General features: G+C 37.3%; 1 protein-coding gene across 1 annotated transcript; it reads left to right on the top strand.

Annotated features, from left to right (window-relative positions):
• The first annotated feature begins 507 nt into the window (after window positions 1-507).
• On the top strand, window positions 508-3,491 carry LOC109214917 (myb-related protein Hv33-like). Its single transcript, XM_019378886.1, has 2 exons — window positions 508-950; window positions 2,005-3,491. The coding sequence occupies exons 1-2, from the start codon at window positions 655-657 to the stop codon at window positions 2,753-2,755; spliced, it is 1,047 nt and encodes a 348-aa protein (XP_019234431.1). The 5' UTR covers window positions 508-654; the 3' UTR covers window positions 2,756-3,491.
• Window positions 3,492-12,846: the final 9,355 nt, after the last annotated feature.

Below are 12,846 nucleotides of genomic sequence, written 5' to 3'. Positions count from 1 at the left end.
ATCAATCTATTAGGTTACTATCATACAAGAAAATGTGTACAACAAGTACTACTAGCTTTAATTATATGAATGTACATATGTACTCTCTCTCTCTCTCTCTCTAGATCTCTCTTCTTGAGTTTAGACTTAAGGTACACGTGAGAAGATGAAGGCAAAGAAAGAGAAATGAAAGCTTCTTGGGGTGGTAATGGTGATGATGAAAGTGATGGTTTGTGGGGTTGTTTTTTAGAAAAGATTATTATTAATTGCTAGAAAGAATAAAAAATGAAATGGGAAATTAGTTGGTTAAAGAAAATAATAATATAGGTGGAGTGGAAAACGGATTGAGGGGGACCTGCCAAGAAGCTATGGTGAAAGAGAGAGAGTGATGGTTGGTCTTCTTGTCTTTGACTCTATCCAGTCTTTTTCGTTGCATTTTTCTTCACTCACAAGGTAATCATCATATGTGTATGAGAAATGGAACATATTTTGCTTCCACTTCACATAATCTTTTGTTTTTTTTTTTTCTCTTATATTTCACTCTCTTTCTCATTATGCCATTCTATATAGCTTCTTCATATCTTTTCACCATCAAAACCTAGCTAGTTGGAAGAAGAAGAAGAAGAAGGAATTAATTCATCATATCAAAACTTATTCCATCTTCTTATTCTTCTAATGAGGAAGCCAGATCATCCATCAATAATGAAGGAGAAAGGGAATAATAACAATAGTAAGGCAAAACTAAGAAAAGGGTTATGGTCACCAGAGGAAGATGAGAAGCTGATGAATTACATGTTAACAAATGGGCAAGGATGTTGGAGTGACATTGCTAGAAATGCTGGCTTACAAAGATGTGGCAAAAGCTGTCGCCTCCGTTGGATTAATTACTTGAGGCCTGACCTTAAACGTGGCGCCTTTTCTCCTCAAGAAGAAGAACACATTGTTCATTTGCATTCCATTCTTGGAAATAGGTACGTAATTCTTTCACATTTTCTTAATTCTACTCTCTCAAGTTTAACAATATAGGGTTTTAGAGGCAGTGAACTGTTTTAAGATTTCCCGGGTTCGTAGCTAAAGAATGGAAGTAAGATTATAGGTATTTAATTTGCCTAGCTATAATTTATGGAAAATCTTCCACACAGTTTAATAGTATAAGAATTTAAGTTATATACACTCACAAAATATAATATTTTCTAACACCATCAATGTAATTTTACCTATTATAATAACTTATCATTTATTATATTATCAATCAATGCTATATTAATTAAAGTTACATGTAATTATCTTTCAAGTAAATTGTTGTACTTTTTTATATTATCAGTGTATAAAACATTGTATAGTGTATGTTCGCCGTTTACCTTACAAATCATATGAAGAAAGATGAAATCGTTGCCAATAGTTACCCAGTCAGCTGAAAATTTGAAGAGGTGGACCAAATTAAGATAAACTCCTAGTTCACCCTAATTAAGAAAATTCTGGAAGGAACTGTCATGTTTCATTGGTCTTTTCCTACCCAATCGTCATTTTCTTTTATGTAATGCATTATAATCTTCATTTACTAAGGGAGGGGGGGGGGGGGGGGGGGTTCTACTTGTTTTGGAGAAATAGTTTGCATAAGAAATTCTAGAAATTATGGAGAAGAGTCAAAAATATGACTGGAGTTATCCTATTTTCAGCATCGTCAAGTAGGAGATTTTCTTTCTTCTTATATTATAAGGAGGAGAACCGGAAGGAGAATTTACTTGAGACTTTTCCAAGAACCCAAGAAAATAATACTATAAAGAGATTAATTAAGTACCGACGACTTCTTATAAAACCTATGAAATGATTGGCTTTTGTCTTACTTTTTATGCATTTAGATCTGTAACTATTTACTCTATCGGAATGTTTGTTTAGAACAGAAAATAACAACCATTATAGTACTATTGTTTTTGTCGATTAAACAAGCATGCAGAAAGCATGCTCTTTACAAGGTAGAGTTTCTTTCTTTTATTTTTAAACCTTATTTTGCATGTATTATAGGTGGTCACAAATTGCGGCTCGTCTTCCAGGGAGGACTGACAATGAAATAAAAAATTTCTGGAATTCCACAATCAAAAAGAGACTGAAGAATAATAACAGCAACAATAACAACAGTAACAACAACACGTCATCGCCTAACACCAGCTACTCGTCTTCCGAGCCTAGGGCATTCATGGGAGGAATAATCCCTATGCAAGGACACGACGTAAATCATGTAATGGCAGCCATATGCATGGATAATTCCTCATCTAGTAGCAACCATTTTAACCCTTTCCCGCAAATTGACAATACCAACTACGACATAATCGGAGCAGGTTTATACAATTTTCCACCGTGTTTAGGTCAATTTGATGGAGATGGTGGCGTTGTGGATTATGGTGTTGTGGAGAATTATTGTACGTTGGGGTTGGGAAGTGATTTTTCAATTCCCACATTGGAGGGTGGTGAAAATAAGAGTATGGGGGAGATTAATAATAATGTTAATTTTAGTAGTAGTAATATTACTACTGCCAATATTGACTATAATTCTTTGATTGAAAAGAAAACAAATGGTAACAACAACCAGCAGTTGATGTTGAGTGAGAGTAGTGATCAAAGTCTCAAAGTTGAAGACTATATGGTTGGTTTTGGGAATCATCATCATCATCAACATCATTGGCATGGAGAAAGCTTAAGAATTGGAGAATTTGATTGGGAAGGGTTGTTGGCAAATGTTTCCTCCTTACCTTACCTTGATTTTCAAGTTGAATAACTACTCTCTTCAACCCTCCAACGTACCCCACCCTACACAATAAAGACACAAATACCCTTTTCCCATATCTTCTTCTTCTTTTTCTTTTTCTTCTCGATAATTGGGAAATTCGCAAGAGCTAGTGGCTAAAGATTCGAAACTCGAAGGATAATAAGCCCGTGCTTTTGCCTTTCATATCTTCTTCCATCTATTCATTATACTTAAATCATTTCCATAACCCCATTTACAGAAAATTTTGAGATACGTACACTTCTTTTCTTTATTTTCCACTATAAAACACTTCCAATAGATTTTCTTTTTTTACTTGCCGTATTTTTTTTCTTATACATGTTCTTCCTTCATATTGATCTTTTCGTTCCCTTCAGCCGAAAGTTCCTTCATCAAAGTTCATAGAGGTTTAGAAATAAGTCTTCAAATTTGGAAATACATTTTCAGTGAGGGCATTTTCAATCACTGTCAAGGATTATGGAGATACGGGAGACATAACCTTTCTCAAGAAGCAAAGTGTGAATAGAGAATGAGCACAGAATACATATATAGAAGATTACGAAGAGAAAGTAAATAAAAAGGACAGTTGTTGATTTGTAAGCAGTCTTTGTACATGTACAGATATGGATCAATAATCTTTTGAAGATAATTAGTGAGTTACACGTTTCTCAGAATACAGATGGAGAGAATTGTTGTACGTTCTTTATTTGTATACACAAAGGAATAAGAAGCAATGTTAGTTTTTTCATATGATCAATATTTCAATACTTTTAATCCCCCTTCTCTCTCTCTCTCAAAATTGTCTTATAGTGATTTTACATTATGATGGAAGCATTTCCATTGCTGTAATATAAGAGATAGGGTGTTTACCCTCAAAATCAGATAACAACTAAATTTGTAAGTGATTTTAAGGATACGCGAATTAATTTGACACAAAGCTATAAATTAGATTAGATTGAACAAGTAAAGATAAAATGAATTCAAACCACGCGAATAAGAGAACTTCAGCTTTGGTGAAATTGTTCACCCTCGATCCGGGCTCGCTGTAGTCAATGCTGATAAACAAGTGAAAAAGCAAAATAACAGAGAAAATGATAATATCTTGCCTTGGAACGCGTGTTCCAATTGTCCTTATGAGTTTTCAGACCCTCTTTATATAGTAAGGGAGTTCTACATTAGGTACAACTCTGTAAAAGGTAAAAAATCTTCTGATTAATTGATTGCCGGTTCCCTATTGATACATGCCGAGATCCCCGCCATGATATCCGGCCGGTCACGGATATTTCGGCCTTCCGTTGGTTATGCTTGATTGTCGACAATGTCCTTCGATGTTATTCAAGGCTAGGACCGATTATGGAACTATGACCTCGATATTCCCGAGGACAAGCGTCGTGTCCCGGGGCTCTGGCTCGACGGGACTTTCGGCTTGATTTTGGTCCCTTACCATCACATCTCGAGCCTGGCTTATCTTGTCGGAAGTCGAGGTGCATCATGAGCTCGGTTTTACTTGTATACAGATAGTCCTCTTGTTTCTCGGAGGGTAAATGGCGAGAAACAACATGAGCTTCCGATTCCTACCTCGACACATCGCGGCAGAAATGACAAAAGACCCGAAACGTCTCGTCAATCATGTCATAATGGCATTTAATGCATGTCGGCCGCCGGTTGGCTGTCCCTGGACGTGAAACGTTGCCTAACTATTATAAATACCTCTTCCTTTGTTCATTTTTACTTTACATCAAACCTCCTACCCTCGTACCCTTAGAATTTCAACAATCTTGAGTGCTTTTTACCCCCGTTACTCAAGGTCCTTTGCAAAAATTATCACCCGTCTTCTTCCTAAGCCAACAAGTCTAATTCTTCAACTTCCTTTCTTTCTTCATCTTTTCCAGATCTCCCTCCATTTTAACTTTCTTATGGAATGACAAAGACCTCCAAAATTGTTCCCCAGAAAGAAAATCCTTCTACTTCGCAGCCGGCCACTGAGGCCGAGGCGACCGCTCCGAGCATCACTGTCACGTCCCGACCCTGGGCCTGGACGTAACACGGCACCCGGTACCTGACTACATGCGACCGAGCGAACCAACTGGCTGGCTGAATCAACATGTGATATCATAACATATTGAATGCGGAAGATAAACTAACACATGCTGATACAGTGAAAGTCTGGATGATATAAATCAAAGTGCGAAAATACTAATACAATTCTGAAACATATTTGTAGACAACATAGCTTAATATGAAAAGCCTGCGACTCTGTCTAACTATTGTGAGCACCTAATTTTGACCATATTTGATTTTTTCACTCACGTTTTAGTATTTAAATAGATTTTAAGTTTAATTTTAATATTTTAGTTTTATTTCAACTTTTTATAGGTTTATTTTAGATAGATTGAAAATTACAAAAAAAAGAGTTACATATTTTTAGAGTATTAGTTTTATTTTCATTTTACAAAGAAAGAAAAGTTTCAAAAAAAAAGGATGTAATTTTATTTAGCTTAGTTTAATTTTAAGTGAGAGGTNCGGATGGTCTCTCCTTATGTTGTTGTGAGCACCTAATTTTTGACCATATTTGGTTTTTCCACTCACTTTTTAGTATTTAAATGGATTTTAAGTATAATTTTAATATTTTAGTTTTATTTCACCTTTTTATAGATTTATTTTAGATAAATTGAAAATTACAAAAAGAGTTACATATTTGTAGAGTATTAGTTTTATTTTTATTTTACAAAGAAAGAAAAGTTTAAAAAAAAAGGATATAATTTTATTTAGCTTAGTTTAATTTTAAGTGAGAAGTTTTGAGAAATAAATATTGAGTGTAGTAATTTTACCTTGCTTTTATTTACTTATTTAGTATGAGTAGATTTTTTTAGCAATTATCAAGAAAAGAAAAAAAGAGTCAATTGTCACATGGCAAAAGATTCTCTGTCATTATCTGATAACTAATTCACATGCACTTTTCTAACAATTTCCTATAAATAATACCTACCCTAGACAATCACACTCCCAATCCTTATGTCTTCCACCAATAAATTCCCTAAGCTATATTATAAATTGAAGGACTCAGCACACTTGGGAAAAAAATGAAAAAACGCACCTGGGGAAACAGGGGGAAAAGAGGAACCCTAGAGCAAAGAAGGAAAAGCTGCGCAGCAGCACCACAAAATTCAGTCATAAAAGTATCATCTTCCTCCTTCGAAACCAGTCTTAAAACCCCAATAAAAGCTGGTCACTTTCAGCCATAAAACAATCCAAAAGGCAGTAAAACAAAAAAACGCAACTTCTTCATGTAATAAAAATGCAGCAGCTGCTGCGGATCTTCTTCCTCCAAAAATGACCTCCCTTAGTCCGCAAACCCAGCTGAAAATCAGTCCAAAACCTCACCTCAAGAACCCCCAAACGAGCCCCTCTTTTTTGTCCATAAACGACCCCCAAAAACCTCCAAAAACTAAGCACCTTTAACCTTCAAAAACAACCATTTAACCACCTGAAAAATAGTCACAAACAATGCTGGAAACTCCAACATCCAACCACATGAAACCATCTGCGAACAAGGTCGTCGGAGGTCGAGTTTGCGTGTCTTCAGTCGACGTTGCCGTTGAGATTTACGAGTCCAATTTGGTTCGGGTTCGCTTGTCAGCTTTGCTTCGGGGTTGTATTGACATGCTTATTCATGAATAAAAGTTCAAAAGAAATTTGTCGAAAGGTTCATCCTTATCCTTCTTTACTATGATTTTTATCAATTTCATCCTTAAGTTGTTTCATGTGTGCTGTGACTCAAAGCATGATTACTGATATTTTATTTTTCTTGATCAGTTGTTCATTTGCTCAAATGTGTGTTTTGCCTTTTAAATGGGCAAGCATGAGTTTAGTTTATCTTATTTTGTAGATTGATGAATATAGGGCTACTCTATTAGTTTAGTCATTTGCGTTAAATCATGAGTTAAACTTTCTGGTTGTGGGGTTACGTCCTACATTGCTAAAGTGGTGGGAGTGAATGAGTAGAATTTGAAAGTTAGGATTTGATTATTACTGTAAAGTGGTTATAACGGTGATGTCTAGAGATGACTATCTTTGTAACTAAATATAAGTGTAAAGCAAGCAGATTGTTTTCGATCTTGGTTCGTCCCAGTGACCTTAGGAAATGAATTTAAGGTTAAATATTAGTGCTTAGTCATGCAAATTCAAAATAATAAGTTCCATTTTATACATATCCCAATGCCTATCCATAATTTATGACTTATTAATGTTAAATTAATGTAAGGAAACAACCTTTGGATATTCGCAGCATGCGTCAGGTGTGTCTTAATTTATTCAACCACGTTCGCGTGACATAGTTGTGATGCTAAAACAAACCAAGGCACACGTTTGTGTGACCATGGTCAAACATTCTTAGTAAATAAAATGCCTTAATCAAATACTCGTAGAAATGATTTTAGGCGCAGTTTTTAAACTACTATCGTGATTGCGTACATGTTCGCGTGACGTGATTGCGATTTTTTTCAAATAAATTCAAAGTACTCGTTCGCGCGACTTTGACCAAACTTTTGTTTTCTTAAATAAACTAAGTGTTGTGAATTGCGTATGCGTACGCGTGACGTGATTCTTAACGCACCAAACTAAAACGAGTATACGTACGCGTAACTCGATAATTTTTTAAATGCGAGTTATCAAGTGATTAGTAGAGGTAAAAGGTAAAATAAACATAGGTCCCAAAATGAGTAATTAGATAAAATAAGCCAAGTATAAATTGCTAAGCGACCGTGCTAAAACCACGTAACCTGGGAATGCCTAACACATTCTCCCGAGTTAACAGATTTCCTTACCCGGTCTTCTGGTCTCGCAGACTTTAAAACAGAGTCAAATTCTCTCGATTTGGGATTTAAAATAAACCGGTGACTTGGGACACCACAAATTATTCCAAGTGGAGACTCTGAATAAAAATAAATAATCTCATTTCGATTATGTCACTTAAAGTGGAAAAAATCCCTATCCCCCCTCTGGAAAAAGGAGGTGTGACAGCTCTGGCGACTCTGCTGGAGATGAGAACCCAGAATCTCTGGTTCTGGGTTCAAAATTCGAGCTTGTTAATGTGATTTTTACTTGGCTTTATTAATTGTTGATATTACTGTATTTGTTGTCCTAATGTGCTAATTGCCTCTCATTTACCGCTTTGATATTATTTGAACAGTATTAAACTGTCTTCTTACGCCTCCCTTCTGAGTCTTCTAAAAATATGGTGCACATGTTCGCGTGGCCCGATTTTCTGTTAGAGGTCGTACCAAATAGAACGAAGATGGATCATTCACTAGGCCGGGTAGACTTTCGTGCTCCCGGTACGTCGCTCCCACCTCGGCTCAAGTTGTCCGCTTGGGTAAGCCATGTCTAGAACACATCCCCGGGTTTAAACCTAGAATAACAAAATCTCATGCCGGATCTGTAGTAGGAACGCTTGTTTGCATCACGTGCATTTGACTTAGGGGACTCAACACCGGGGTTGGGTCCGTCTAGGACAAGTGTACCCAAAATAAAAGACCATCCTGATGCATCTTACCTGCTATGTGTGCATTTATTTGTTTCGGCTTGTTTGTTGACCGGCTAAGGAAATAAAATCTACAGAAAAACCAAGAGTGAGGTAGGATAGAAAATTCACTCGGTTCTGAAAACTCTGATATTTGAAAATGCCTCGAAACTCTACCAAAATTTTTGGAAAAAAAAGAGAAAAAGAAAAATGTATTTCAAAATGAAAGTGAGTCAATGTCATGTTTTTTCCAATTATGTCAAAACTGACGAACTATGAGGGTCTAATTCTCACCGGACGTGAGATACGTAGGCAAACCTCATCGATTCCGGCCCACAATTTAAAAAAAATCTAAAAATATTTTCTTTTCTTCCTTCTTTAGATAGTCTTCTTTTAGACCCCCATTTTAAAAAATACAAAAATATTTTATTTTAATTTCTTCTCAAAATCAAAAAATATTTTCATTCTTGTTTAGAGGTTTTTCATTCGGAAATTATAAAAGAAAATTCAAGATTCAAAAATATTTTCTCTTTCCTTTAGAAGTATTTCTTTCATAAATTCAAAATAAAAGTCCAAAAATCCAAAAATATCTCCTTTCATCTTCAGAAGTTTTTTCTTCGAAATTAAAAAAAAAAAGTCGAAATTCAAAAAAATACTATATATATTTTCTTTCTTGTTTAGAAGTATTTCTTTTCAAAAATTCTTTAAAAAAAAAAACAGATCGAAATCCAAAAAATATTTTCTTTCTTCTTTATAAGTCTTTCTTTTGGAAATCAAAAGAAAAAAAAATTCAAAATCCAAAAAAAGAGTTAGTTTATTTTTCTTTATTCCTGATCTTCCCGAACTATGCCAGATCCGATTCATGTTCCCACATGATACGTAGGCAACCCACATCAGGTTCGATCAACCATTTAAAAAAAATCTAAAAAAAAAAGATGATGATAATAATAAGGACCGACTGAGTCCATTCTAACGTGTCTTTTATTTTGAATTATAAAGAAAGGTTGAGGTGGTCGGTTTGTGGTAAGCTGACAACACAAGATCTAAAAGGAAAATGACAACTGACATCGAAGCTGTTACGAGTGCTCAAGAGACTCAAGGTCAGAGGGTTCAACAAGGGTCTAATGTGGTTGAGGAAAATAGAATACTTAACAGCAAATGATCGAAATGTGTCAAGCATGGGCTAATGGCCAAAGACAACCTTTTTCTATTCATGGTTTCCTAGAGTTCACATCCATCTCGACTACTAGCACTCCGGTCTCATTGTCTGATCAATCCTATCCACCTGGGCTTAATCTTTATCCCAATTGTACGGCTACAACTGGAACTTCTGTTGCGCGCTCCCAAAGTGTGCCATTGAAAACCAATCAGACAACCACTACCGTTATGCCTGTCTTTACCATCCCACAGCCGACAGTGGTGCAGAGGAAAACTCATGAGTCACAATGTCACGACCCGGATTTCCCACCCTCGGGAGTCGTGATGGCGCCTACTAATAGGAGCTAGGCAAGCCAATTATCATTACCTCTTTTAGCAACCCTCGACATTAATAAAAACAACGAAACATTTAATAGAAAAGCGAAAGTCTTAAATATAAATAAACGAAAAACAATACGGAAGTTCAATACAACTCTACCCAAGAACTGGAGTAACAAACTCACGAACGTTTAGAGAATTGCCAAATACAATGTCTGAATAAAAACATAATTCTGTTTGTTCCGGTACAAAGGATAACAAACTAAAGTAAAGATAGAAGAGACTCCGGGCCATGCGGACGCCAGCGAGGCTACTTGGGATCTCTGGACTGAAGTCAGCTCCCAAAACTCCTGCTGCTGTCCAAAAGCTGCTCCGGCACCGTGATCTGTGCAAAAAGATGCACAGATTGTAGAATCAGCACAACCGACCCCATGTGCTGGTAAGTGCCTGGCCTAACCCCAGTAAAGTAGTGACGAGGCTAGACCGGACTACCATAAACCTGTGCAGTTCAATATATATATGTATGCAATAAAAAGGTATACAAAAATTAACCAGTCAAAGGGGAGGGGGAGCATGCTGTAGGGGCTGTAACAGTTCAGGTATAAAATCAATAATTGAGGAATGAAACAGTACAACTACCATAGTAACGATAGTAGGAAATCAACAGTTGCACGACACCATCCTTCGTGCTTTTACTCTCATTCTCACCCAATCAATCATATAAAGTGCACGGCATCACCCTTCATGCTTTACCTCACAAAATGATGGCACGGAATGACCCTTCGTGCATAAACACTCATATCATGGCACGGCATGTTCCTTCGTGCATTAGTAATCAAATCAGGGCACGGAATGTTCCTTCGTGCATTAATAATCAAAACAAGGCACGGAATGTTCCTTCGTGCATTAGTATTCATATCACAATCGTGCACGACATCACCCTTCGTGCTTTATCACTCGTCCTCACCCAAACAACAATCACAAACAATGGGCCGAGGGGATAGACAAACAGTAATAGAAGTCCCGGCAAGGGAAACACAAGTAAACAATTAAATCTCGGCAAGGGAACAACAATAATAACTTCCACATTCCGGCAGGGGAGGTAATCAATACACGAATACGGCCCGGCAAGGGAATAATCACATTTCTTTCTCTTTCTTTCTTTTCTTACTCAATAATTACTTTATCATTCGAGCTAACGCTCCAAAGAGTTCACAAATTATAATTCTCTCTCATACCCTTCACATTATATAGAGTTCATCAATTACACGAGGAAGAGTCACAACAAAATAGGAATAAACACAAATATACGGACTCACGGTCATGCTAGACACCAGTGTATAGATACTCGTCACCATGCCTATACACCGTACTCAATCTATTAGCAATTAGCAAACAAGACTCAACTCATATTCCCTCAAGCTAGGGTTAAACCAAACACTTACCTCAACTTCCACAGCTAAATCAATCCACAACGAGCGCCTTCCCTCTCAAATTCGGCTCCAACTCAGTCAAATCTATGAAATAACGACTTTACAACATTAATATAAGCTAATAAATCAAACCCAATGCCTAAATATACTCTTCTAAGCTTTCTTCCCAAAATTTCAAAAATTGACCCCGGGCCCGCTTTGTCAAAATCCGAGGTTCGAACCAATTTCATATCACCCATTCCTCCACGAGCCCGGATATACAATTTGTTTTCAAATTCGACCCCAAAACGAGGTCTAAATCAAAGGAAATTAAAAAGCCCTAACTCTACCCATTTCCCCCAATTTCAACCCTAGATTACATGATTTAGGCTTAGAAACTCACTAATTAATGAGAGAAAATGAAGGAAATAGGTGGGGAATTACTAACCCAATTGGTCTTGAAGAATGGGGGCTTCAATGGATTCCTAGAGCTTGGGGGAGAAGAGAGTTCGTGAGAAATTTGGAATAAAACCCGAGCTACTGTTCTGAAACTTTTAAGAAAAAATCACTGGGCGTTTTTGTTCTATGCGTTCGCGGCAGGAGTGTCGCGTTCGCGAATAAGGGGGAGCTGGAAAGCTACGCGTTCGCGAGGGAAGGGCCGCAAACGCGAAGAGTAAGCACTGGGGGTCCAAAGAATTGGCCTACGCGAACGCGTTGACCATCACGTGAACGCGGTGAAGGAAAAAAACAAAGCATCGCGATCGCGATGGCCTAAACGCGAACGCGAAGGAGGGGGCCCTCAAAGCTATGCGAACGCGAAGGGATATTGCGAACGCGAAGAAGGATTCTTCTGTGTAAAAATTGCAGAAAATCTGATGTCTTCCTAAGTTCAAAACCATCCCGAACACCTCCGAAAACACCCCCGAGCCCTCGGGGCTCCTAACCAAACACACACACTAACTCAACGACATCCTACGAACTTAACCGTGCTATCAAATCGCCAAAATAACATCATAAACGAGGAATCAAACCTCAAAATCATCACTTTTCCTTCAAACTTCATAAACTTTCATTTTTAGATATTTAGGTCCGAAACACGTCAAATAACGTCCGATTTCAACCAAAATTTCACAGAAAGCGCTTAAACCACATATAAGACCTGTACCGGGCGCCAGAACCAAAATACGGGCCCGATACCAACACGTTTTAATCAATTTCCTTTTCAAATTTCCATATTAATTTCAGAAAAATAATTTCACAGAAAAATTCATTTCTCGGGCTTTAGACCTCGGAATTCGACTCCGGGCATCCGTGTCTCATATTTTTCTACGGACCCTCCGGGACCGTCCAATCACGGGTCCAGGTCCATTTACACAAAATATTGACCAAAGTCAACTTTAATCATATTAATACCAAAATTTATCATTTTTCACACAGAATTCATATTTAAGCTTTTCGGCTACGCCCCGGACTGCGCACGCAAATCGAGGCGACTAAAAATAAGGTTTTCAAGGCCTCGGAAGCACGGAATTAATGAGAAAACAGGTGATGACCCTTTGGATCGTCACAAAGGTAAATAATTCAGTTGATTGGCTTGCCTAGCTTTCACTAGTAGGCGCCATCACGACTTCCGAGGGTGGGGAATCCGGGTCGTGACAGATCTCGAAAGTAAAACAAGATTAAATAAAAACAAA

This window comes from Nicotiana attenuata, unplaced genomic scaffold (genome assembly GCF_001879085.1).
Source record: "Nicotiana attenuata strain UT unplaced genomic scaffold, NIATTr2, whole genome shotgun sequence".
In the NCBI taxonomy this organism is placed as follows: Eukaryota; Viridiplantae; Streptophyta; class Magnoliopsida; order Solanales; family Solanaceae; genus Nicotiana; species Nicotiana attenuata.
The sequence above is the reverse complement of the archived record's forward strand: the minus strand, read 5'-3'. Positions and strand labels throughout refer to the sequence as shown.